We start from the raw sequence: 27818 nt of genomic DNA on the forward strand, positions 1-27818 counted from the left end.
TCTCTTTTTTGCTGCTTGAAAACGTTGTTTTTTTTCTGGCTAGTAATTGATATTTTTCTTTTGATTTTAAGTTATTGATGGTGGAGCGCGCATACCCAATGCTAATTACTTACATCAAGATTTAAATCAATTCGTTCACGTAAAATTCTTTGCTTGAGTAAAGCGTAAGATCGCTTTTTAATTTTATTTATCTATCTGCTATTTTAAAGAATGCGTAAGTTGAAATTTTCAGACCTTTCTTTTTTATTTTTTTTTATTTTTATTTCGTAAGCCATCTTATAGAACTTCATTTTGCAAAACTGATTCCTCAGTTTATAAAGTCTAAGAAGTTTTTTCTTATTAATTGCTTTCTTAAAGTTTTTTCTTAAAGTTGAACTATATACTGCTTTAAATTAAGATTCTTTTTTTTAACAACGCTAATGAACTTCAGTTTTTGCTTAAATTCAAGCTTATGACTTTTGAATAGGGTACTAGGAAGTGGCTCTTCTCTAGAAAATAAGGACTTTGCATTCAGAAAAATCAATTGATAGTTCTTTATCTACCATCTATTGTTATTCTGCAAATCTTCATAAAAACTCAAGCAATTGGCAGACACGGGCTTAAAAAGTATATCTGCAAAATTTGTCAGAAGACAACAAGAGCAAACATTAGGCAGCTCATTCACAAACTGCTTAAAGTTGTTTATTTTGTCTAACTGATTCCCGTTGAAATCAACTCAGCATTTTTTGCTGATTGAATCAGCTATTTTAAGCTGTACGTTTTGTTATCTGGTTGTGAGTTGAGATATCAACTTTTCATGATTTGGATATCTTAAACCGTATGCAAAACATGCGGTGATTTACCTTTTATCTTCGTGACAAGTTTTCGTGATGTATTATATTTTCGAAGACTTTGCGTTTATCAGGTATAAAAAACCTGTGGTTATTACAAACAGTTTTTAGACTTTTTTTATTAGTAGGTAAGAAAAATACTGACAACCATTTTTTGATCTTTTGTCATCAATTTTTTAAATTTCCAAAAATAATAATATATTGATAAAATCAACAGACGGTTGCTGTGCAAGCAGCATAGAATAGTTCGCACTACACAATTAGAAAGAAAATTTTAATTTTTTTGCCGATGAAGCGCTAAATGATGTTAAATTCTAGTATTTAAAATCCAACCAATTATCCAAATCTTATATGACCTTTTTCTTCTAATGAGCAATACTCAATTGCTTCACTTGCTCGAAATCAAACTAAAACTAGAAAAATTCAGCCAGTGTTTCTGAATACAGAGAATTTTTAAAAAGTTTTTCAAAGTCGTTCAAATCACAAAAAAGGGCTTTAACAATGATATATCACTCAACCCATAACAATACTTGTTTTTGGCACCTAATTTGAGTGAAAAAAATCACAAAAAAAATCAAAGAAATGCAAGCAAAGACCAAGTTTCTCTCCATTAACCCCTAAAAACTCTAATATTGATTTGCTAAGCTGAAAGTTATAAACGAAAGTTTGGATGGTTTCTCGATAAAAGCTACTCATATATTTTCCATGTGCAGTTTTCATGTGGCTGAAAACTTTTATCAGCGGAAGTCATCAGCTGAAAAATGTAATTACACAAGCAATGCTTGTGTTGAACTATCTTTTTTTTTTCAACCTAAGTAGCGAATATTGTTGCGATAAAACGTGTTCATTGTGAAAGTGTTTATTTTCATCATTGACCAGCTATTAAAAACAGCCATTGCTGAAGGAAGCTTACTTGCTGTAACTGATTTGTTACTAGGACCAAAGTTTTTCACTCTGTTTTTAATATGGCGTGTGGGAGGATGATTTTCACAAAAAATCTGAAACTAAAAACCTCTTATATTTCATTACTTTAATTTTGTCATTTTACTACTGCTCCTTAGACCTTAAAAGGCTGTCGGATCAAATTATAAAAGTGACTGGTACTGCTATTGCGTCATAATTGGCGTGCGTCGTTTAGGAAAATCTGTAGAACCGAAGTTTTACTCATTCAGTTTTTCCCAATAGCGTTATCCTGTTAAACGTGTTTTGCCAAAGTGTGAATGCACTCGAACGCTAAAAACGCTAAAATTCGTTGCATTGTAACAGAATATATTCTGTCTGAATGTTAAAAGCTGGAAAAACCGTTTCAATATTCAAAAATAAATTTGTGCCAATTCCGATTCAACGAAACTATTTGCCCGACAGCAGTTTTAAACGACCAGAAGCTTAGTACATTTTTGTGCCGCGACCTGGAATCCAGCGTCTTGCTGAATACAGTAGCCGGACAGGGCAAGGCGAGGTCACGGTAAGTGTCGGACAGTGCCTCTACAGTAGGCGGACAGGGCAAGTGTCGGACCGTGTCTCGTTGATAAGTAGCCGGACAGGGCAAGGGCCTGACAGGGTCTCTACAGTAGCAGGACAGTGTCTCGCCGATTACTCTGTGTTGCCGTACAGTAGCCAGTAGACGGACAGGGCAGGTTGCTGGCTTCAATTATAGCTAACGGAGAATTTTTTGAACAGATATCCTTTGTGGGTCTCGGGTCGACTCCCCATTGTGTTGGAACAGTTAGCCTGTGTGTGTTGGGCGACTTCCCTGTATCCTGGGTTTGTCTCGGTGCGAATACCCAGTGACTCGGGTTGATTTATTGTGGGTGCCACCTGTAAGTTGAGCGACTACTCCCAAGTTTACAGCAGTGATCAATGCTGAGTAAATCAGCGAACAAACACTGTAAGACGGACCCGAAACCATAGTTTGACGCTTAAATTTTTTACAATTGTCTGTTTTGCAATCATTTTCAAAATATGTGCTAAGTCCTTGATGCCCTTCAAAATTGTTGATGAATAAACAAAATTAAAACCAAAACATGGTAACATGTACTAGACAGTTTTTTTGATAAATATACTCGACTTAAAAAAAGCAAGTCAGTCATTGTTTTCTGAAAATTCTGTGCCAATATTTTGGACGCTAACAATTTTGGACTCAATTAGTTCGAATCCGGTAAACGTCCATTTATAAAAAAAATTGAAAAAAAAACGAAAAAAAAAGAGAAAAATGGACGTTTTGACAAAACGTAACGCCATCGACCAAAGGCTTGAAAGTTTCAGTCGAATTTAGATCGATTCGAAAACCCCCAGTCGTTTAAATTAGTTTAGGCTCGGACGACCTCGGGTCTACTCCGAGTGGTTGAAGGGACTTTGACTTAATTTATTTGACAACTCCTTAGTCTACCTGAAAATTTTTGTGAATTCATTTTATCCTCCTCGTCTGTTTTTTTTGGAGTATAAAACCATTACTGGTTTTTTTGTCAGTGCAAGCTCGTTGCATCACGATCTATAAAAGCTACTCGCATCACACCGCAATCAGTTTGTTGATGATTTTTTAGCCATAACCGGTCTAAGTTTTAATATCGTGATTTGGCACGACGTCATAAATAACTCAGTTAGTAACCACCGCAGCAAAAACTTGATCAATTTGTCCGAAGATAAATTTGTAGTCATCCTAAAACACTATCGACTAAAATTAGTGCCACCGTCTGTTGTTAACGCACCGGAACTGATAAAACATTTAAGAAATAAAAAAATAGGTATTCTAACCATCAGTATAGTCAATCATTTGGTATATTAAGCTAAGGATAAGAGGTTGCGAAAACAGTACTTGGCATTACACCAGCCCAAAAAACTGGAGATCAAAGCTTTCTGGTTCACTCGCAGATACGCCGAAAACCACAGTACGCCTGTTGCGACTAAGAAAAAAATAAGCTAGCCAAGAAGAAAAGTGCGCTCTTTAAGCGACACACTCTCATCTTAGTCAAATTGCAGGAGCACCCAGCCGAGTTATACAGGTCTTTAGCACAAAAGCTTGGCCCTGTAGTGGTTGTATAAGTTGTTGCTTTTATGTTACAGTGCTTTAATGCCGTTTTTGTATTGAATTAAAGTTTGATACGTCCCTCTAATTAATTGTAGAAGCACATCGTAACAGTTTGTCACAAGGAATCAGGAATTAGGCCGGAAAGTACATAAGTTTTTTTTTATCAAGACGTAATTTGGAAAATGAGCTCTTCATTGTTCATAAATACAGTCAAGAAGCCATAGAGAACCAAAAAGGAAATGTGATTGTTGTGAGAATATCAAAAATTCAAATGTTTTCCTGGAAAAGGCTTTTTTCAAAGTTGATGAGATAAGTCAAATGGCGGACAAAGGTACTAATACAGATAAGATTTGCGAGTAATTGGGATATTGGCTTGACCTGCCGACAAAAAGACAAGATGAGGTAATTCAGAAAGCTAGGATCTATAAAGGATCTGAAAAATAAGAAAGTTCCCTTTAATCGCGTTCGGGAAAGTGGCTTCCTCGAAAGAACTTCACATCGGTCTAGGGTCTCAGTTCAGAGTAAAGCAGTTTCAGGGAATACCAGTCAACAGAAAAGAGAGTTGTTGTTGGCTAAATTAGAGCAGAAGAGAAATAGAGACAAATTGAAACATCATTGCGCTTACGAGAAATCAAGCAAAGTTGGAAGAAAACAAATCCGCGATGAGAATAGAAAAAAAGTATGTTAAACCAAAAGAGCTGAAACTGAATCGGAGGAAGACTCCAATTATGTTGACTTCTTGCTAGCTCGGTAAGCTGTCACAGGGAAACAGAAGATAAACGCACAGAAACTTGGATCGAAAATAAGCCGAATTTGGATCCAGTAGTGCCCGTAACCGAACCGACCGCATACATTTCTGGATTGAATACGGTATGCTATAACGCCCCGGTGGGCGTCGTTCTTGTGTGTAACCCTCAACTATGTGGCTTGTCTTCTACGATAATGCATGGGGCTGAAGTACCTCCCAGGATTCCGAAATCTCTTACGTCGACTGCTGCCGGCACTAATACTCAGCAAAATATCTGAGAATATTGGTCAAATTAAATCAAGATGTAACACAACCACACCGGTTTTCAGTTGCAAATCATTGGGTTGATGCTGAGCCTGTCAAGTCTGCTAATTTTAAAAACTTTCCCTCACCTTCGTATATAAATTTACCTCCTCAGACTACAGTTGTTTCGGCAGTACTGCCTGTAGGTCATCTCGCCTACTTCAGACAGTTCTATAACCCGAACCTCGCATCGTGGATTCTGTAACAGTTTGCAGCCCTTTCTTCTCAAAGAGTCATGGCACGTATTTGAGGCAGTAACGTCTGTTGCCCCTCCTAAATCCGTAAAGTTCGCCTACAAAAGCGGCGAAGCAACACAAGCAAGTACCGTTAGCAAGTGAGTTAGACGAGGTAATACTACCCGCTGACATAAATACAACCAATTATACATCAATGTATCCGCTTTCTTAAAAGATAAACTTAATTATGGGTCTCAAAAGGTTGGTTTTCCGGCTTTTTTGTTTGGTAGAGTTATTCGGACATCGAAACGGCAATTGGTCAAGGTTTTTATCACCACATACGCCCGCACGATTATATTCATGATGCAGATAGGAAAACTCCAATGGCTTTTCGTCTGCCAGTAGGATGGGTTTCGAGTGGTCCACTTCTTTCATCGGCTAATTTGTTGTCAACATGTTTCAAGTGCAATGCCGAAGTTACAGCAAGTAATGAGTTACTGCAAGTAATGAAGTTACGGCTCGTCAAAGATAGTGGTTTAAAGAGTGAATAGACTGAGACAATAAAAAAGAATCTCGATACAGGTTATGTCATTCCAGTGGAACCGCATAATCCCAGTTCCGCTCCGCCCGTGAATTATATGTACCCCACCACCTGTCCTCAACCCGAACAAGACAGGTAAGGTTCGTCGGGTTTTCAATGGAGCGTCAAAATTTCACGGCCAATCTTAAAACAAATCTTTGCTCGTTCAGCCTCATTTACTGCAAAAATCGTTACACATGTTAATTCGCTTCCGCCAACATCATTTTGCCGACTCCGCGGACATCGAGGGTATGTTACTTCAGATTGGCGTAAACCCTTGTGATCAAACTTATTTGCGTTTTTTGTAGCGCGACGATGTTACATCGAATGTGGAAGTTTTCCAGTATACCCGGCATATTTTTTCAGCTCGGGACTCCCCGACGTGCGCGAATTTCGAACTTCAGCAAGCCGCCAGGGATAACGTTAAAATGTTTACTGAAGCATCTAGAGCAGTACTTCCTCGATTCTACATGGATGATTACTTGGATTCATTCGAAAACCGCAATGACGCAATGAGAGTAAGCAAGGATATGGTGAACCTTTTTAAATTGGGAGGATTCCGTTTGTTAGTAATGTCCTTGCAATTGAAGAAAATTTAAACCCGCCAATTGATGTAACTGCAAAAGTAAAGGACATTGCGAGTGATAATAGCCATTTGCATTCTCATGTGTTAGGGCTAAAGAGGAACCATGGAAGTGACTCTCTTGTTGTTAGTCGTGGAGTTAACAGTGAGCTCCAAATATCCGTTGAGCAACGAACTGTTCTCAGTTTTGTTTTATTGGTCTTCGACCCTATTGGTTTTGTGGCACCCCACCCCACAATAAGGGCTCGCCTGTTTCTTACAGACATTTGGCGCATAACTGGGCAACAATGGGATGATCCCCTACCAGATGCTCTCCGGAAGCACTTGTTCAAGCCTGTTTGCTTTAGGAGAATTAGTCATTCCCCGTTGCTATTTCAATAATCCGTTTGATAATTGTGAGCTGCATATGAGTGGGATAACTCGCAAGATGTGTTTTGCGCTGTTGATTTTTTTCTTGCCAGGATTATTGAGACTCAAAAACCTGAAATAGCGTTCGGTCCTGGCAAATCATGGGTAGCAACAATGAAGGCTTTGTCCATTCCGAAACTGCAATTTCAGGCAGCCTGGCTGGCATCTACCTTGAAGGAAGATATCATAGACAGTTAGACACATGCTTTCACGAGTAAACCGAAGGAGTCAGAACCCGTATTTGTTTGGGAGAAGTATATTAGTTTTACGAAACTGCAGCAACATGTTTGCTTTATGTTGGGGTTATTGCCGAAACAGAAACACTTCTTCGGGCCTACTGCTCAAATAACTTATCCGGCCGAATTAGCAATTGCGAAAGATAAATTGAGACTTTTGGCTCAATCCCAAATGTTCCCGGTTGAGTTTCAATCTGCCATACCCGTAAAAAAGTCTTTTCGCATTGCGGTGCCATCATTCGTTCCACGGCGCTGATTCAACGCTTAGCCGAAATTATTTTTGAAACTAAGCATCCCATCGCCTTAGATTCTTGTCATTTGTTGGTGAAATTGTTTCTGATGCATCTGCAATTTGCACGCGACCATCAACACTTGGATTATTTGCGGTCCATATTACTTATGGGGTTTGTGGTGTTGTGTCTGCAAGCGGCCCTCCGTGCAATTGATTGATGTTGTTTTGGCTGCACAAAACGCAGTGCAAGCACGTTACATCCTATGATGTCAGACCTCCCTGTCGAACGGCTTGGTTACCGCCATCAGCAATTCAGTAACTGTAGTGTGGATTATTTTGCTCCCATTTGCGTGACTATTCACTGCAGTAAAGAAAAAAAATGGGATTTTTTGTTAACCTGCATGACTAACCGTGTCGACTTGTTCAGTCTATCTACTCCATCTCTTACCACATGAGGATTGAAAGATTGGCCCACCGTAGTACGCCAAGTGTTGTGTGGTCAGACAACGGTACCAATTTCGTTGGAGCTGAGATAGAACCTCTGCTTTGCGTACCAAGTTGGAACAGACAGGCTCCCGCATTGTTAGATCATAAAGGGATAAAAATGGAAATACAATCCTTCTGGCGCGCCGGACCACGCTGGATCTTGATAAACGATTAGCGCGCAGTTGCAAAAGCCTTTTCTAGGCAATCACTAGAACTCGCATGTTAACGGATGAGGTATTTTCGACTACGTTATGTAAGTGTAGAGCAATATTTAAATGCGCGACCCATAACGCCTGTTGGTCACGATTCAGCTGAATTGGAAGCCTTAACGTCAAATCATTTTCTCTTGGTTGAGCACTCTGTTAGCTTTCCGTCGCTAACACTTGATGAAAGTTCCGACCACCGAAAGCGCTATGTCAGAGCACAAGCTTACGCAAATGCTATTTGGTAGCGTTGGCTAGTTGATGGATTATGTCCCTTCCTTGTACAAGCGCTCACAGTGGCATGTCGATTCGAACCGCCATTTACGAACTGGTATCTCGTCTGGATTGGCGATCCCAGCAGCCCTGGTGGGCACCACCCTTTGGGTCGAGTAATTGCTTTGCACTACGGCATTCTAACGTCGCTCGCTCCGCAACCGTTAAGAGCCTATCGGGCCAATTAGTAGGACCCCTCTTTGAACTTGCTCCGGTTCTCGCCTCTTCGGGGGGTGAGGATGTTGCAGAGCAAATAGTTAAAAAGAACAAATTCTTAATAAAAGTTTGAGCTATAGTTGCGTACAAGGACAGTAGCCGAGCGTATGCACAGTTCGTCGTGGTGGGTTCGGCGCAGGTTCGAACCCTGCTTAGGTTATTTCATTGCTAAAACTCAAACATGCGCCGAACTTGACAGGGTCATAAGTTTACGCTCAGTAACCCGGTTCCAACCCCTCCCCCCAAAAAAACCTTTTCTGTTTTGTTTAGCTAATTAAACTAGTTCAAAAAACTTGGCCGAACTTGGCTGACAGATTTTTGTCTGTTAAAACCGTGTTTTGCCAAAGTGTGAAAGCTAAAACTCGGTGCTCTGTGACAGAATATATTCTGTCTGAATGTTAAAAGCAGGAAAAAACCGTTTCCGAATTTAAAATAAATTTGTGCCAATTCCGATTCAATGAAATTATTTGCCCAGCAGTAGTTTTAAATGACCAGAAGCCCAGCACAGCCTCTGTGCAAAAAATTTGTTAAGCTGAAAATTAATTTTCAAAAATTTTTTCAAGGTTCCTCGATATAAAGCTTCACTTACAGTTTCTATCTAGGAAAATTTGATTAATCTAGTTTTCTTACGACTAGAAAAGAAACCAGAAATTTCATAGCAAATGATCAAATTAACTAGGAAAAAGTTTTTATTCTGTTGAAGCTCCAAACGAATTTTGTCTTTTTTATAACGTTGAGCTGAGAGCCAAATTATGCAAAAAAAATTTATTTGTTTCGCATTTTTGTACATTTCCTTGGATGGTGAGCTACAAATCCAAACTTTTTTTTTCAAAAAACTGCTCTCATTAAAATTTATATCTATTAATTTTAGAAAATCAATACTTTTGTGCATAAAAAACATCCTATTTCAGCTTGATCGCAATCATAATTTCTGCATTATCTTAAATGCCTCCGTGATTCAAGATTCGGAAAACCCAGCTTCTTTGTCACTCATGCTTGCTTACAAAAACAAAAAATTTTGATAAAGAAAAAGTTGAGTGCCCTGTTTATGGAAAAGTGGTAGCCATCACCATCGGATTTAGGGGGGGGGGGGGGGGGGGGGAGTGCCCCTCTCGGGATTCGACCCCCTGCCTACCCTAAGGGCTCCCCCTTTGTATTAAGATACCTATTTATGGCTCGCGGACCCTAAACGTTTTCTAAAAGCTGCTTCGGCGTCAATATGGACTAACTTTGGAAAAACTCGCCGAAAAAACGCGATTTCAAGGTCAAATTTTTCCAAAAAGTGCCTAAAACGCCTTTTTTTGGTCACTTTTTTCAAAATTTCTGTGATACAGAAAAACTGGTCAATATAGGACCTTTATAGTGATAGTGAGAGCTCGGGAAATAGTTTTGTTCGAAGTAAAAAAAAAGATCGATCAAATTTTGAATTTTTTTTGGAAAATCCTCCCCCAGTTCTCGAGAAAACACAAGATCCGCCCCTGGTAGCCATATAACTTCCAGGAAATTTTTTGTTGTTGTGGAATCGTGTGGAAACTGTTAGGTTAGAAGTCTGATGAGAATTTTTGGGTTTGAAATGAAAAAAAACCTCTGATTGAGTTTTTGCATGGAGAAGTAAATTTTTTTTATTCAAAATAGTAAAATTGCAAATTCGGTGTAAACTCTGATTATATACTTTTAATGCAAAACTTTGTAAAATCACAGTCAACTTTTTGTAGCTCAGGGCTTGCTTCGACAAATCCCCATCTCGTGATTATGCTTTGAGCACTTTGGACATCTGCACAGCAGAGTGGTAGGCATAGAGTAATCAGACCGATACTTCGCATAACAGAAGTTCCTATCACAATAGTGCACATGGCGACTCGGCAAGTAAGCCGAATTTAAAACTCGAGGACTAGTAGAAAGTGTCGTAGTAGCTTGAGGATGTTTTTGGCAGTTGGGAACTTTGGAAATTTCCACGATTCTGTAGTTGTCTGGAATGCGGATTGTCGTAGTTAAGCAGTCGTGATTGATTTTGTGGTCGTGATTGACGACCGAAAACCGACTGGACTCGATAACACCGTTCGGATTGTTCTCGGCTTTTGCGATTTCTTTCGTTTCGGTGAAAGTTCCATTGACTATTTGTTCTTTCATGTCCTTTTTGGCGTCATGTTTCGCCTCAAGTTCATTTCTCAGGTTTTCTATTTCCTTCTCTAGTTCCTTGATTTTGTTCAAATCTTTGTGACTGCTCGAATCCTTGCCATCAGTACTTAGCGCATGCAGTTTCTGACTTAGCTGTGCTATTTCAGACTTGAGCTGGGCAATTTCGTTGTCTTTTGCCTCAATTTCCTTTTCTAAGTTATCCAAATCTTCGTTTTGTTTGTCGAATGCAGATTTTAGTTTGTCCATTTGCTTCTTGTTTTTCTCTAGAAGTTTGTTTTTCTCCAAACTTTCTTCTTCCAGTTTCTTAATTTCTTGGATTTGGTCTTTTGTATCCGATTTTTGGGGTTTGTCAGTATTCTGATTTTTCCCTTTTTCTAGATTTTGCATCTCTGCGATTTTTGCATCGTTTTCCTTGAGTTGTTTTTGCATTTCGACCATTTTTGAATCCTTTTCTTTCAAGCCAGAATTCAGTTTCGCAATTTCTGCGTCTAGTTTATCTAACTCTTTGTCATTTTCTTCCATTTGCTTGCGCCACTTTTTATCCATTTTGGCTAATTTATCTCTTTCTGTTTCCAAATCCTTGATTTGCTTCGAAAGTTCTCCAATTTTGGTCTCCTGAGTCTTGTTCAAGTCGGTCATTTGATCAATGTTTCTGACGTAATCTTGCTGATCAGATTGCAATTGATCATTTTCATTACGTAATTGTTCCGCAACGGTTTTGGTGTTTTCGAGTTCATCAGTCAGTGCTACAATTTTTTCCCCCAAATTTTTCAGATTTTCGCCCGAGTTTTCCTCGCTCTTTTTTGAGTTTTGATCCAGCTCTTCCTTGAGACGAGTTATTTCCTCCTTTAACTGGTCTCGCTTTGTCAACTCGTATTTCAAATCCTCGATTTGTGCTTTAAGTTGTCCATTTTCATTGACAATACTTTCATTGTCGTTCGGTTTTCCCTTTCCGCAGATGCAGTTTTCGTAGTTTGATTTTGAGATTAGTTCTAATAATTCGCTAACTTTTCCAAACGCTTCGCCGACCTCGTTTTTGACTGTTTTGATTTCCTCTTTGTGGCAAAAAGCTTCACTGTTTTTCTTCGCCATTTGTGTTGATTTTTAATGAGTTGTAAATTTGATACAAATATTTTACTGTTCGTTTTTTTAAAAAACGATTTATTAGTTAAGCTTTAAATTAATAATAAAACTATAAAATGCAAACGATCAAAACCAATAACGAATTAGACAAAGAAACTTCGTCTAAATGTATAACTTTTTATGCATTATTTTTGTTGGCAGCAATTTGGTCAGTTCGGTTCATTGCTTTGTTTTTTTTTGTTTGATATGTTTGATTTTTATGACAGTTTTGGAGTATCTAATTAAACTGAGATTGTAGTACTAGAGAAAAAAACATTTGATAGTTTTAGTTTGAACCATTTACCTGTGATTGCTATTGTAAGAAAGTTTGTAACATGATTGAAAATGAACGCAAAAAAAACAATCGTTAAAAACTCATGCAAGTAAAATTTAATCGCTTAGATGATTTAAAACGCATGCTATTAAAAACAGGTGCTCAAAAAGAAAGCTCTACTTACTTGAACACCTAAGAATGAAGGACAAAGGAATATTTGAAACTGATTCATTACAACTAAATTTGCTTCTTATAGTTATTTCAAAAATCGATGTCTTTTAGTTTTTTTCTCAGATCAAGAATCATTGTCTTTTTTATTTTTTTGAAATCTTTTGTTCTAAAAGGCAGATGTTCCGAAACAATTAGGCGTTTTAGTTCTTGTTTAAACTGTCTGATTATGCTGCAAATGGAACATTTCGAGAAATTGCTTGAGGAGTCTTTTGGTCTTTTAAAATATATTTCTGATAACATAGGCGGGTAATAATTTGATTATACGTTTTTGTGTTAGTGTGTTTTACCAGCAGCACTATTCTCGTGCAGAACTAGGCGTCTTTTTCTGTTTCTGGTGCGATTAGAGGATCTAAACGAAAGTGTAGACATTCAATAGTATTTGTAAATTAGGTACATTTGACAACAAATTTCCTCATAGAACAAATTATAGAACGTTAAAAAAGATTGAAAACTCATTTTTTTTCAAAAACAATGTTTTCAAGAAGACGCCGATAGTAATCACGAAACAAGAAATCACGTGATAAAATATCCAGCTCTAGAAGTCCATACTATGGGCCATAAATGGTCTCCTGAGTTTTCAAAAATCTATGTTTTCAAAAATTTCCGGCAAATGTAGTGCTGCCGATCAAAAAATCAAACGTTACAATCAAACGTCCGTCAGTAATCGGATAGGTTTTGTCGATGAAAATTCCGCGACCGAAAATACATAGTCTGGACAGGGTTTTAAGACGCGGAAAAGTCCTGGAAAAACCATCTTGGTCGCGGTGGTCAAAAAATAGTGGCGGACTGAGTCTGGCAAAAGCATCTCTCGGTCACGATGCTCGAAAAACTAGTCGCGGCTTTGTCGAAAAATTAGTCGCATCATGGTCGAAAAAATAGTCGGCTCAGGAAAAAATAGTCTACGGTCTACATTATTTTTTTCGCTCTGAATTGTTGAAATTCATACGTATATTTTTTCACTTAAATCAAGCTGTTAAGTAGCGACATAATAAAAAAAAAATTAATCGCGGCATGGTCGGAAAATAATCCGAGGCATGGTCGAAAAATTAGTCGCACATGGTCAAAAAATTATTCGTGAGGTAAAAAAAAACAAAGCTTGCTCAAAACTTTCTGGAAAATCTATGTCAATACTTAAGGTGGATCTAGGACTTTCTCGGGGAGGGAGGGGGAGCGGAATTTCAAAAAAATGTAAGTTTCATCGACCACATTTTATAGATCGACCAAACTGAGCTTCAGAGCACTCCCAAAGCACTAAAAAGACCTGTTTGGCCTACTTTTTTGCAATATTGAAAAACAGGCCAAAAAAATCGTTTGTAGGTTCTTTTTGAACATTTTTGAACAAAAGGTGGGTTTTTTCGGCGCGTGCTCCCCCTCAAAGTTAATATATGTGGCGCCAAATGCGTCTTCAGAAAAATTTTATGTTCAGTCAGCATAAGCGAGGGTCAGTCAGGTCTTAAAATACTACCAAATGGGGGACCCTTTGGGTGGCCAAGAGGTCGAATCCTTGGTGGTCTGGGGATGGGGAGGGGGCGTCCGTCTACCCCCTGAATCCGCTACTGCGTTTTCCATGAATGCCGTTATTTTTGCTTCGGTCGCACCGGTCGCGGTTAAATTTCATTTGGTGGCGCCGGTTGCAGTTAACATTCCTTCAATGGCACCTCGGTCACATTGCTTCGCTCGTCAAAATCCGGAAATACCAGTTGGAGATCGCGGTGGTCTGAAAATATTCAATTTCGGTCGCGGCAGCCCTGAAAATACAAGAATTTGGTTGCAACCGTCTGATCATAAAATCACAACTTCGAACCGTGGTGGAAAAAGTTACAAGATAACTAGCCGATTTTTTTATGATGAAACAATCATCAAGTGCGTCCTGTTGTTGCCCAAAAATGTTTAAGAAATAAAGAATCTGGGAAAACTTGCATGAATACTTTTTTTTGTAAAATAACCGAAAAATTATCATGAATACTTTCATTTTGTAAAATAACTAAAAAGTGTCAGTTTTTTCAGATAAGGTATCACTTTAAAAAAGAAAATTTTGTATATATTTGCACATTTTTGGAGGTGAAAGATTTCTTCAGAAAATTGAACTACATAAGCGGCTTATATTTTTTCTCATAAAATATTTCTTAGCTTAAGCGTAGTTTCTGATTGTCTAAAACCAGCCTAAAAGTAACCCATCTTGAGGCAAAATTTTTTGCCCGAATTGCGCAACGAAAAGTTTTTTTCACTTTTCATCTGAACCCAATTGGAGAATAATGCGGTTGAAGTTTTCAATGTTAGTTTGTTTTGCTCATTTATTATATATGTCGAATTAATAATGATAATCGAATAATCATTATTGCGAAGAACGGCAGATCGATAAAAATTTTAACACAGCGGGTTACTGAGCAAGGAGCGCAGAAATATCCGATCACTCCAAACTGAACGAAACTTTTCCGCAAACTTTGATGTTTGTGTTCGATCGGAGATGATCGGATCTGATCAAAACCCTAAAAGTTAGGTTTATTAGATAGCAAGAGTACAATACGCATATTTGACATAATTTTTCATCAAAAATGTTACGGAAAAAAGCACAAAAGGAACAGTTTACAATTGTTTTTCAATGTTCGCAGAATAGTTTTTGTTTTTCTTGAGTTTTTTTTGATAACCGCAAATCAAATTTTGTACGCAAACAATCATTTTCCGAAAATTTTTTTACATGCAAAACTTAATTTTTTGTGTGCATAACATAGTCTGAATACTATAACGTTGGCTTTTTCTTTTCCTTAATTTTTTTTCAAAAACGCTAAAAATTCTTATTTCTTTTGTGTGGCTTGTTTATGTATGCTTTGATCAATGTCGGATAATTTAAAAATTCAAAAATTTAAAATTATTATCATTGAAAATTTTTGCCAAAAAAAAATTTGTTACTTTTGTTATATATTTTGTGAAAGACAGCTCGAAGACAATTCAGGTCATTTTCTATGCATTGCAAATGCAAGACCGTCCAACCTCTGGTGCTTTGAGTAACCAAGGTCTTTGTCACTTGTGTTCGGTTGCAAACATAACCCACAATTTTTCAAAATAAATTTAGAAACAAAAAACAACTTTTTGGTTTATGGAAAAAACACCTATCATACAATTTCCATTTATGGGAAAATGTTTCTAATAGAGATTTTATGGAATTGTATGAAAAGAAATATTGCACTTATGAGAATTCTATTTTAAGCATGTTTGGTCAACCCGGGAATGCAGAGACGAATCAAATATGTAAAGTTCCTCTGCATTTTTTACATCGTCGGAACAACAAAAAAATTTTCGAATGATACTTTTTGGTTCAAGGATTTGGACAGTCAATTTATCGAAAACAGTTGTTAAATAATCGAAAAATTCTTCAAACTTTTTACGCATAAAATTAGTCGAGTGACAATATTGTCAAAACTGAACAAGGTATTTGTAATGTCTTGTTTGTCATAAACTTTTCAATTGTCATAAAAAATATAATGTACCGAGTCTTTTTTCGAGTTGCTCAATTTGAAGTTTAAGGAGGGTAATGATACAGCAGACGCGCAATTGGCGGCTATTACAGACTTTTGTGTGTCTCAAAGAACGCAAAGTACACACAAAATAAAGCCAACAGAAGAAAAAAAGATTTTGTTAACATCGAATTTTTATGGTTGAAGTAAATGCTCGAGAGAACACCAGGCTTAAACTCCGGATCGAGTTGATTTTTCTATGTTTCGACCATCTCGATCAGAAGTTGAACTATTTTGACCAGGTTGGTCAAAATTTTGTACGTTTTGACCGTGCTCGACGTAAGCAACGGGTGCTCGACCGTGTGCTCGACCCAAGCAAGAAATGTTTCGACCGTGTTTGACCAAAAAATGTAATCAACTGTGCTCGGCCAAAATTATGTCTCGACAACAAAAAAGATGGTTGGAAGTGCTCGACTCAAGCAAAAAAACTTAAGACTGTCTCGACGAAAAATAATGAGCTCGACCGTATATAAGTGTCTGAACATTATTGAGGTGATAGAGTGGGCTGTGCTGGTGTCATGATTCAATCAAAACAGTCGAACGATGCCTATTTTTGAATCTTTGAGTCGATGTTTGTCCGTTTTCGGCGTAGAGGCCTTCCGAACTGCAACCCCAGATTTCCTAAGCAAAATACCTTTATTTATTTTTAGTGTGTGCGTACTTTCCGCAACAGTTTTAGTATTCAATTTCCTGTACCTGCTTAGATTCCGATTCCCCTTGCGCTGATACAGTTTGCGGGATGATCCCGCTTTGTCGCCCCCTTGTCCTTGAAAGGAAGTAGCCGTTGGCTCATCCGCCTGACTCAGAGCCTGCCTTTGGGTTAAGATGAACGAGTGATTACGCCTTGTATCCCCCGTACTCGTTATCCAATTGCATGCCCCAATGAGTGTCCGCGCTTCGGCATTTTCTGGGCTTCGGCATATTGTTCGTCTAAATATGCAGACTTAGATTTTAGAACACTCGACCAATTCAAGTTTCTTAGAGATGGTTTTTTAGTTAGATTACGGATTACGGTGTTGGCCGTGATGTGCCTGGAATGGCGTGATGTGCCTGGAATGGCATGATGTGCCTGGAATGGCATTATTTTCAGTTTTGCGTTTGGTGAAAATCTTAGTGCTCCCAGCGCTCGCTCCGCTATTTTCTCTAATGATTCTGGGTTTTCCATTTAAGATAGAGTTTTTTAAACTTCCGATCGCTCTTTCTACGCAACCGGTTGCTCGGTGATCATTTACCGGCGACTGCACAATTTCAATGCCTTCGGCATTGCAAAATGTTTTGACAATATGTGACAAAAAATTAGACCCCTGGTCAACATGTATCCTTCTTGGCTGTTCATAATCGCATGGTTGTTCATAAAATCTTTGAGAAATTTTAAGATCTTATCGGAGCGATTTTTGTTGCATACCATAGCGGATGGCCATCTTGAAAATCAATCCACTGCTAATATCTTATATTTTTGTGACTCCGGTAAATAATTTATAGGCCCCCAAAAATTTAGTTGAATCGCCTCATTCGGCTCTTTAGGTTCCGGTATCTTGCCTAGATGTCCTTTAGAACACATAGGTTTTAGATTCTTACCGGTGAGTTTGCACTCCTGGAAGTTTTTGGCCATATTTGCGATTTTTTGTGAGTGTAAGGATACCAAGTATCCTTTGCCGCTGAATGTAAGGATACCAAATATACTTTGCCGCGCTACAATAATGTAAACGATTGTTTATCGCTGTATGTAATGAGTTCGGGATAACAAATTTATCGTACATCCTAATGCAATTATCTCTAATGTGAAAATCATTTAACAATTGAGAGTAAAAGCGAATCATGGCATAGCTTTTTGATGCAGTATCCGGGTCTTTACATTTAACAAGTTGATAAATAGCCTCAATTTGGGGGTCTGGGGGTTTTGCGATTCAATGAACCGTAGAAAAAACAACTCTGGTAATGCTGTAGTTTTTGAGACAACTTTGTATTTTCGAGGATTTACCGACATAAGAGTATTCACTGCGTTAACCGTCGGAATTGTTTCGCCGGGAAAATTTGATGGAATTTGATTCAATGGTGTTTGATTTTGTACTAATAGTTTCAGTTGTGCTAGCATTCAAGGTCCTTTCTATTGTTAATTCCTTCACATCATCCTCACTGCTCCTAATACTTGGGTGTCGTTGTAATAGTTTCTGAATTTTTCTTATTGACTTGTGCATTGAATTAAAATTATCTTGCTCCGTTCTATAAATATATTTCGTCCGCCTGTTTGATTAAGTAGTAAGAGCTTCAACTAATCTATTTTTAGACACAAGTGACCGTCGGCATAGCTTATGCAGATTAGCTTCAACTAATCTATTTTTACACAAGTGACCGTCGGCATAGCTTATGCAAATTTTTGCATTCCTATTGGCTCTTTTGTGGTAAAATGATTTCTCGCCCTCTACTGTCGGTTTTTATTTTCAAAATTTGCATATTCTTTTGCCGTTGGCTAATTTCCGATTTGAAAGTTCTTTATTTACTTTTGTTGAGCAGTTTGCGAGTTTAATTTTATATCCGAAGGTTTTTTGAATGGTCCTAATTTTCGCGACAGTAAGACATGACACTGGCTTAGCCTCACTGTTCGGTTGTCTTGAAAGACAGTCCGTGAGACTAATTTTTGCCCCCAGCTTATGTTCGACCTCAAAATCGAACGGTATTAGTCGATCGAGCCATCGTGTTAGCCTGCTAAACATTGTTTTATTCTTCTTGTCATTCCCGTTCAAAAGTGAAACTAGCGCCTTATGATCCTTTACTACTTGAAATTTTGCCCAGCACATAATTCCGAAAATATTCCGCTTTTCACACAATCGCGAGAATTTCTAGTTCGTTAGTCGAATAGCGTTTTTCAGCGTCGTTTAGATAAGGCGATGCAAACGAAATTGGCCTCCAGCCCTCAGTACTCAATTGTTCTAGTACTGCCACAATTCATTATGACTTGTGTCGCACACTACCCTAATATTCTTCTGCACATCAAAGTGTCTAAAATCAACTATGCTGGTTACCTGCCGCTTTAATTTTTCAAATGCGTTTTGGCACTCCGTAGTCCAGTTAAACTCGTTTTTCGGACTTAACAGTGGCCTCAGTGGTGCTGAAAATTCCGCAAGTGCTGGTAAAAATTTGTGGAGGCTATGAATTGACCCTAAGAAGGATTTCAATTGAGTTAAAGTGCGGGGAGGTTTTAGTACTTCAATGGGTTTTTTTTCCGAATCAGTGGCGTTACTCGCGTGTGCGTGATCTTATGTCCAAGCCACACGCATTCTTGCAGCGCGAAGTTACACTTAGTTAGTTTCAACGACATATTTTCCTTATCCGACTTCCTTAAAATTTACTCCACGGTTGCTATATCTTCGATTTCCGAACATTTTGTAACGACTAAAATGTCGTCAATAAATGCGCGTGCCTGCGGATAATCAAATAAGATGGATTCCATTACTCGTTTGAATTCTGCCGGCATCGTAGTTAAGCCGTAAAATCCGGTTTTGAATCTATACGTTCCGGTTGAACGTCCGCCAACCAAAGAAAAATTACAATGTACGCTAGTATTTTGACTTAGTGGCAATTGTCTGTATGCGTATGTGAGGACCATGGTAGAGAAGTATTTGTCACCCGACCTCTTTTCGCTTTTTGTTTGACCGACGGCGTCCATTAGCTCTTCGATATTCGGCACTTGGTAATTGTTCTTATGTACCTGCTTGTTTAATTCACGTGCCTCCAGTGCCAATTTTACCCACCCGTCTTTCTTCACGGTGATTACAATAGGTGATACAGTTTATTTATCGGAACGGTCTTCCAGACGTTCTATGTGTCCATGTTTAATTAATTTATCGATTTCCCCATCGACCTCATCTTGCAACGTTATTGGCACTCTTCGTCCTTTTTGTTGAATCGGGATCAAGTTATTAAAAAACTCGGCCTGTACTTTATAATTACGTATCTTCCCCACCCGCTTAATTAGCTTAGAAAATAGCTTATTGAAATAGTCCTGCCACTTCTCCAAATGACTTTCTCCTTCATTCTCGACTGTTTCCTGTAATGACATCATTTCCTGGCCCGGCTTCCTCTGTAATAACTGCAATCCTAAGTGGGACATCAAGTCTCTCCGGATGACCGATGGAAGTGCTCCTTTATCACGGCTGAGGTACTCCAACAATTCGATGCTAGCTCCACCTTCATTGTTCCCAGTAAGTTTATTGGGTTTTTCCTATAGTCCCAAAATTCCTGATCCTGCGGATCGACCTTCCGTAACCGTATAGCTGCGGCGCCCAGCGTTCTTCGAAGTTCGTTAATGGTGAATATGGAAATTGGCGAACCGCTATCGCTTCACACACTGGTTTTTCGGCTGTTTATCGTTATTGGAAGTTTCGCCTCCGCTACTCGCAGTTCAGTTTGATTTTTCCCCTCCCCCGAACTATCGGAATCCCATGATCGGACCCGGTTCTCTGCCGTCTGATTTACCAATCCTACTGAGTTCTCAAGCTGCGATTCTTCATCTCCCGTCTCTTCCGACTCGAGTCGATCCTGATTTGCTTGCCCCTGGATAACGCCGACCGACGAATTGCCCCGTAGTAGTTTTCTCAGCTCGACATGGTCGTTCGAAATGCCCCATTTTCCGTCAGAAATTACAGGTTACATTTCGAGCCGCAAAATCATTCATGTGTTCTCTGGTGAATCCGGGTTTGTCGCAGTTGAAACACCTTCGGTCGCCGGTGTTGATGCCTCCCTGGTACAATGCACGGCCTTGCGCATGGCCACGTCCTCTGCCTCGATTATTTCTATAACCGCCCCAAATGGCTCCCACCGGTGCCGACTTGATATTAATTCCACCGCCTCCGGTACTAATCGACGCTGTGCCTCCGGTTGTAACATAGGATTTAGCGTACTTATCCCCTCGCTCGTATGATAACGCTATCCTGTATGTTTCTTCCGGCGTTTTGTGGCCCGACGTAACTCGTTTTGCGCCTCGCGATTTGTCATATTGACAATGAAAACGTCCCGTAACACTCTTGACTCCAATGCCCCAAATGAACATCGCGCCGCTAATCCACTAGGAACAGCGTGGAACTGCTCCAAGGATTCCCCGATTCTTTCCTTTGTAGATAATAACTGGAACACCTCGTAGGTTTCATTTCACTCCGTCTTAAACTCCCCCTCCATAGAATCGAGCACCCTCGGGTAGCGTGCCTCTCCCAACACCAAATGTGGTCTTCGCTTGTGCAACTCCTATGGGCCCCTTTCCCCTAAGCAAAGGTATAGGATCGAAATTAGGATTTGTTCTGCCGCTAACCTGTTTTTTTCGTCCACCTCCTCCGGTAACGCCGCTATCTGCGTAGCCGTCAACGAGTCCGCGAAATAGTAGTTTTTTCGGGTTTATAGAGTGTTTCGCGACCATTCCCCATTGGAAGCGATTCAGCCAAAATTGCCACAACATGGGGAATTCCGTATGTTTCTCCGGCCAAAATGACACGACTTCAAGTGGGTTTTTCCGCCCAGTTACGCCTGCTGACTGCGCCATGTTGAAAATGCTAATTCGATACTTGAATTAAGAGAATAGATAAAGAGACAACTGATTTAGATAAGATCAAACGAGACATTGGCTTAGGTGAAATCCGAAGGTGACACACAATCCGAAGGCCAAACACCTGCTATTGAAATGAAATGAAATGATTGACAAAAGGAACTATCAAGAACTAAAAAGACTTGGATAACTAATTTAGCACTTTGACAAGTCTGAACATAAAACCACGACCTCGACACGGAGAGCGCAGAAAATCCAATGTGTCCAGTGAAAGTAGTGGGGCGACCCATCAAATTTCGTTGGACCATTTTTGGAGCCATTGGCTCCATCGTACTAAATTTGGAGTATGCTGGTCGATTTAAACGTCGTCTTTCAAAAAATTGTGAATCTTTGTTAACCCGCAAGTGAAAACTAAAAATTTATAACGAGTCTGCTCGACCCGAGTGAGCGTTATATGAAAGAATCAATCAATAAGATCTACTCGTGTTTTCAATTAACAAGAGATATAGGAGGATTTAAGTTTCAGATTCGCTGATTTAAATTTCAAGTTCATATGACCCATGCAGTTCAAAATAACAGTTACATTAATGGTTTTAGTTAGAAAATAAATTAAGCAACTGAAGTTGCGTGCTAAAATTTTTAAATTGTTGTTCAAAATACTCGCGGAAAACTTGCTTTCTTTTTTTAACTTTATTTTTTCATTTTGTGTTTGAGCAAAGTTTTTCAAATCTTACGTCTCAGTCTCAAATGTTTTTTCTTCAAATGCGAACTGATGATAATAGTGAAAACTAGTTCACTAAAGAGGTTAAAATCGACAGGAGTTTTAACAGCTAAGGTTAACTAAAAAAACCGATTATGTCTTCACGTATCCTTATCATATAGCCTTAAAACCACCGGCTTGTTCAATTTTATGAGAAATACAGTGCTGATATAAATTACCCGGGTTGATCTCCATACACCGAAAATGCTTAGCATACAATTCCACAGAACATACCCTTCTTAAAGTTTGTTGGGCTACGTAAGAGGCTCACTTTGATATAATTATGTCTGTGACCGACTGGGTATTTTTGGCGTAATTTCTGATTAACTAAGAAACGCCGAAATGACTCCTTTTTGGGGTAAAAATTTGGGCCCAAATTTCGCAAAACAAATTCCACCATATTAATTCTGCTAAAATTTTAAGCAAGTTTTGTCTTCATAAGTTTCCACCTAAACTCAACCCAACTTGAGAAAAACGCGTTTTAAATTTCAAGTTTAATGCGTTTTGTCCGGTTAATTTAAATCAGCACTGTAGATTGAGTGTCGTGATATTATGACGACACTCAATCTACAGTATTGATTTAATTTAGGGTGATACGTATTTATATGGATAGCCTTCTACTCAAGTTTTAAAGTTCCAAGAAAAATCAATATAACGCAACAAAGTTGTTATTTATCATAAAAGTAGTTACAAAACTCGCAGTCATTTCCTGCGCCCATCGTACTTAGTTTCCTTGGTTCATAATGTCAGTTCAGATTCTGACGAAGTTCACAAGCCAATAAACTTGTCGTTTATCCATTTCTCGTATGCACTAACACGAGTGAACAGAGATACTGCGGAACAGTTGGAGGCGACTCTGCTGCCTATTCCATACAGACAATAGACTCCACTGTTATTCCCTATGACCAGTGGCGACCCACGAGTAGGGTAACAGGTGAACCCGGTTACAGTTCCACCTATACAGATATTTTTTGTAAAGTCTGCACAAGCACCTGCTTCTTGGGCCCCGATTGTTTTCAGCTCTTCATCAATTTTGGAGTACACCTGATAAATGACAACCCTTTTAGTTTGATTTGTTACACCACTAAGCGAATAATCGTTTTTTTTGCAAGATTTCTATCAAAATTCTTGTTTTACTCATCAAAAGTTAAAATCAAAAGTATGATGAAGTCAGTAGTAAAATTTTAAACACAAAAAACAGACAAGTATAAGGAAACCCTCATTGTTTTACTGAAGTCAAAAAATGATTGAACCAATTTTCACATTTCGATTTTCGGAGAAAAGAATATACAAAAATATAAAACTGAGTCAATTGGTTCTTTTTATATTCAACTAGTATGTCTGAAAAAGGATCATTTTTGAAACTGAAAACCATGTTTGTACTATTTTGTAATTGGAGAGTCAAATTTGCCTACCTTATAGCAAATGAGTTTGAATTAAACTTGTTAAGTAAATTAAGCGTTTTTGAAAATTAAAATGTATTTTAACGTTTTGATATCTGGAAGATTAATCATTTCTGGACTCCACAACAAAACCCGTACAGAAATAAAATAAAAATACAGATATGCCCAGGGTTAATCCATTTGTTGTGAGATTGCATATCTGCCCTGAACTGTATCAGACATGTTCAGACCTGGAAGATACAACAATTTTAATGTTACGGAAATAAAATAAAAATACAGATATGCCCAGGTTGAATCCATTTGTTGTGAGATTGCATGTCTGTCCTGAACTGCATCAGACATGATCAGATCTGAATTTTTTTTTTTTGAAATTTTCGAATGAGTTCTGAACTTTTGTCACGTGTCTTGTTTTTTTCATTAAAAATAGTTACTTTATCAAATAACACTAAAACTCGTTTAAAATCACGTCCTTATTTAGATCTAGTATTTTCTCGAGGGGGATATCTCAAGGGACATAATTATGCACACCGAAAAACGCGTGTAAACACATAGTAAAAGTGGGTATATCCCACGTGTGCTCAATTGTTTTCAGGTCCATTTATGGTTCTAAATGCGACTTACCAGGGTTGGTGCTCTAGCCTTGTACCTGAATAGCAAAAAGGTTCTCCGCAGCACCTTAATATTGTTCGCAAAAACTTTTTGTCATGTAAAGAAAGGAAAAAAGTCGCTTTTTATGGCTGTTTTATTGATTCTTTTTTCAATCCGAATGAAACTTTTGAGCTTTGATATTGTAAATTTTGGCTTTCCACAGTCGTTGGAAAATATGCTTTATGATTTCATGTCATTCAAACTATTTTCAAGTGGTTATAAACATATCTCAAGTACCTATTGAGCTATCTCCCCCCCACGCGAGAATGGGGGGGGGGGAGATTGCTCAATTGATCCCATTTTTTGTCTTTTTTTGGCATGATGTTTCAAACGATTGCAAGCGTTTGGTTTCTCAATTGATTAATAGTGCAAAACTTCAAGGTGTTCAGCCACTCATGTGCATTGAAACTGTTCCTAGAGCAGCAATGAGACTTTCTCATTTTTTTTGTTTCTACACTTATTTTTTTATATCTTTTGGACTATCTTCTTCATTCTTTTGTAACTTCATTTTTTGATGCTTGCATATTTTGCTGAAAAAAAAACTGAAGATTGTTCAATCCCAACTAGGCAGTTCAGTATTTTCTCGATGGCAGTGGAGTTTTTCAAAAGTTTTCGATAATTGTGTCGATCTTTTTTTAGGTTGACCGAATTTTTAGGGATTTCCAAGCTCTCCCAGTTCACTATTCAGAATCTTTTCTGACACAGGTTGACCGATCTAGTATTTTCTCGAGGGGGATATCTCAAGGGACATAATTATGCACACCGAAAAACGCGTGTAAACACATAGTAAAAGTGGGTATATCCCACGTGTGCTCAATTGTTTTCAGGTCCATTTATGGTTCTAAATCGGCTCTTTTTCCTCCCCCCCCACCATTTGCTAAACAATCTCATGTCTGACTGTTATGTTGAAATGCAGACTAATTACACCATGAAAAGTACAATACTTTTTATAGGGAAGGAAAAAGAGCCGATGTATGAGGATATGCTGCCTGATTTCCATGTTAGTTTTTTGTTGTTTTGACGATGCTTCGTATTTTTCCACTATGTCAATTGACTGCTTTTAACATACGTTCCCAGGTTCTTTTTGTTTTTCCGATAGTTGCATCTCTCTACTATTTGAACTATCATCCCGGTTAGTTTTGTTTTATCGAGACAATAAATGCCAACATACTGTTTCTCAACCAACAAAGAAGATGATTCGTTTTTGAAATTCGTCGAACATCTCAAGGTTCACTTTGATGAACAAATGGAGCTTCGTTGTTCTAGTTTACGAGTCTTGCGTCATGAATCAAAACAAAACAAAACAAAACAAAGAGCTCTTTTAATCTAGCGAGATAGTAAATAACTACTTGAATTCACACTAACTTACAGATTAAATAACTTTCAGTTATGATGCAATAGAAATATTTAGTAATGAGTTACGGGACAGTACGTGGAAACAGGAGCACCAAGAGCGATGACGCCATCACCAGGTGAACAAAATAACCTCATCAAGCAGTCGTATAGCTGGGGGGGGGTGTTATCCCTAGCTACTACAAGATTCATCCTCTTTTTGGTAGTATTTTACGACGAAATCACTTTTAGGACGATAGACCGTTAGGGTGCAAGTCAATTTTTTTTTCTAAAGGCGCATTTGGCGCAAATATAAATAGTCAGTACGCAAAGTTTGACAAATTTCTATAATGTGCCCATGCTCTGGTTAATTTAATAAATTTGTTTTCTGCGTACAGTTTCAAGATTTAAAAAAAATTCTTTATGAAGGAATTGGGTATAAAAGGCCCAATAGTTGAAAAATTGTTCAATTGTTGAGTCAAATAATAAAAAAATCGGTCCACGACAGATTAGTCAATAAAGTTAAAAAAGAAAACGTTTAAATTGAATTACTTTGAAAAAAAAACTACTATTTTTGACTACTATACAAATTGAAAAAAACTTCTTTTTTTAAGTCATGCAACCTTAAGAAGCTTAGTTTTTCTCCAGGACTTTCATTACGTTGTACGAAAACATGCAGCAACTCCTAACACCACCCCCTTGAATCCCAGTCACCCCTTCTTCATCTTCACCGACACCCACGAGGACTCCCAGGAGCCGAATCAAATCAAAGACAACTGGAATTTGACCCAACAATTGCTTTCATATCTGAACAAACATGAAGTTAACTCTTTTGGTAGAGTTCAGAGCAGCATTTCGCAGAAAAGCATAGGAAAGGTCCCAGTTGTAGTTGTCGTGGTTGGAGGTGACCTTTTGACCTTTAGTTTTGTTCTGGAGACCTTGAGGGAGGGGATACCAGTTGTGGTCTGTGATGGTGTCGGAGGGGCTTCCGACTGCATTATCTATGCCATGAAGAGCTACAGTCGGTAATTATCACTCAGATTGGATTCATTTATAAGAAAATATATATAATTAACCAGTCTGAGGAACCCGGAGGTTAAATATTTGAGTTTAAGTAAGTTATGGTTCTTACAATAGCTCATCTTGCAAATTGCAGCGCACGTCCGGTGAGCCGCAACGCCAATTTCTGCAAACACAATTTTGCAAAAATTTTTGCTCAATTTTTGATATAGCAGCAACCACGGTATTAAAATCGAACGTTCCGATACTTCCAACGTAGTGATTTCTATATAACTTATATGATTTATAGAGTGCTTATTTTTATTTGGATTTTTTTTGTTTCAGACAAAAGGACGGAGGTGTAGATATTCCGCAGGACAAAAGAGACACGCTCAAGAACAAAATTCGAGACATTTCGACTCCGAATAAGAAAGGACAAGATGACACCCAATTTTTGGAGCTCATTCTATCCATTGTTCAGTTCGAAAACATGGTTCGCACATTCGGCTTTCATTCTTTTTTTTTGAAACTATCGCACCCGATGTGTCTGGGCAAGTTTCCCCAGAAATATGCTCAACATAGAATAAGATTGGAAGGCCTCAATCACACAATTGAAGTTTTTTGTCTGATATTCACTGTTTCTTTTTGTTTTAGGCTATCAAGAAACCAGCTTCATTGCTCAAAATCAATAATCGCTACCCGAAAAATAAGAGCAGCAGTAAAAGTGGAGGTCAAGACGATGATATTTTGATCAGGGAAAAGTGGAACAACAAAGCTCAATATCTCCTATCATGTGTTGCATTTATCATTGGACTAGGAAATGTTTGGAGATTTCCGTGGCTGGCACAGAAGTATGGTGGTGGTGCTTTCCTAATTGCATAAGTGAAAGTGAAATTTAATTATTGAATTTTCCAGCGGAATAAAAGTTTTACCTATTGATCCAGTTTTCTCAAATTGGGTTAAATTTATCAAAGAAGTTTTTATTATCGTTCTGAAAATTCACAGAGCTTTAAGGCATTGCGCTATTTGATTATCGTAAACCGAAGATCAGTTAGCTTCTAAAATTAATCCATTTTTGTTTTGATTTGTTCAATGTAAAACTATTAACCGATTTCGGCAATTTTTCATCACCGAATTGATATTCATCACCAAATTGATAATGAACAACACTCTAATAGAGCTTAAATTCTTGACATTCGTTTTCATTTAAACCAACTAGAATCAACATTGAATAACCCAACCCTTCTTTCGCTTTTCAGACAAATGTCTTTCTGGTTTTGTGAAGTTAACATAACTAGCTTCTAACTATCCGAAGAAACACCAATTTTGAACAACGAACGCGCGCTAGTCGAGGGAGCTTAAATAACCGTGAATAATTTCCACTTCTGAAGAGCAAAAAAAGTAGGTGCTACAAAGAACTAAAAAGGTAAATGAGAGAGTTTCAAAAGTCGTAAACGCTCTATCGGAAAAAGACATATCACAGATTCAGTGGCATTACCTGGCTATTTACTGCTTTTTTAATTGCTTGACTGTTAGTGGAATTTTGTTTGACGTGAG

General features: G+C 38.2%; 2 protein-coding genes across 2 annotated transcripts; one reads left to right on the forward strand and one right to left on the reverse strand.

Annotated features, from left to right (window-relative positions):
- Window positions 1–9950: 9950 nt before the first annotated feature.
- Window positions 9951–11746, reverse strand: LOC134852913 (putative leucine-rich repeat-containing protein DDB_G0290503). Its single transcript, XM_063868775.1, has one exon. The coding sequence runs from the start codon at window positions 11531–11533 to the stop codon at window positions 10019–10021; it is 1515 nt and encodes a 504-aa protein (XP_063724845.1). The 5' UTR covers window positions 11534–11746; the 3' UTR covers window positions 9951–10018.
- A 13412-nt stretch (window positions 11747–25158) lies between these two features.
- LOC134853317 (uncharacterized) lies at window positions 25159–27171 on the forward strand. The gene is made up of 4 exons (XM_063869291.1): window positions 25159–25402; window positions 25973–26287; window positions 26607–26754; window positions 26916–27171. Exons 1-4 carry the CDS (start codon window positions 25344–25346, stop codon window positions 27141–27143), a joined length of 750 nt encoding a protein of 249 aa, XP_063725361.1. The 5' UTR covers window positions 25159–25343; the 3' UTR covers window positions 27144–27171.
- Window positions 27172–27818: the final 647 nt, after the last annotated feature.

This window comes from Symsagittifera roscoffensis, chromosome 8 (assembly GCF_963678635.1).
Source record: "Symsagittifera roscoffensis chromosome 8, txSymRosc1.1, whole genome shotgun sequence".
Lineage (NCBI taxonomy): Eukaryota > Metazoa > Xenacoelomorpha > Acoela > Convolutidae > Symsagittifera > Symsagittifera roscoffensis.

Coding starts and splice junctions, on each gene's coding strand:
- LOC134852913 (XM_063868775.1), bottom strand. CDS start 11,533: ATGGCGAAGAAAAACAGTGAAGCTTTTTGCCACAAAGAGGAAATCAAA.
- LOC134853317 (XM_063869291.1), top strand. CDS start 25,344: ATGAGTTACGGGACAGTACGTGGAAACAGGAGCACCAAGAGCGATGAC. Junction 25,403..25,972: donor AGCGATGACGCCATCACCAG/GTGAACAAAATA, acceptor CTTGAATCCCAG/TCACCCCTTCTTCATCTTCA. Junction 26,755..26,915: donor TTGTTCAGTTCGAAAACATG/GTTCGCACATTC, acceptor TTTTTGTTTTAG/GCTATCAAGAAACCAGCTTC.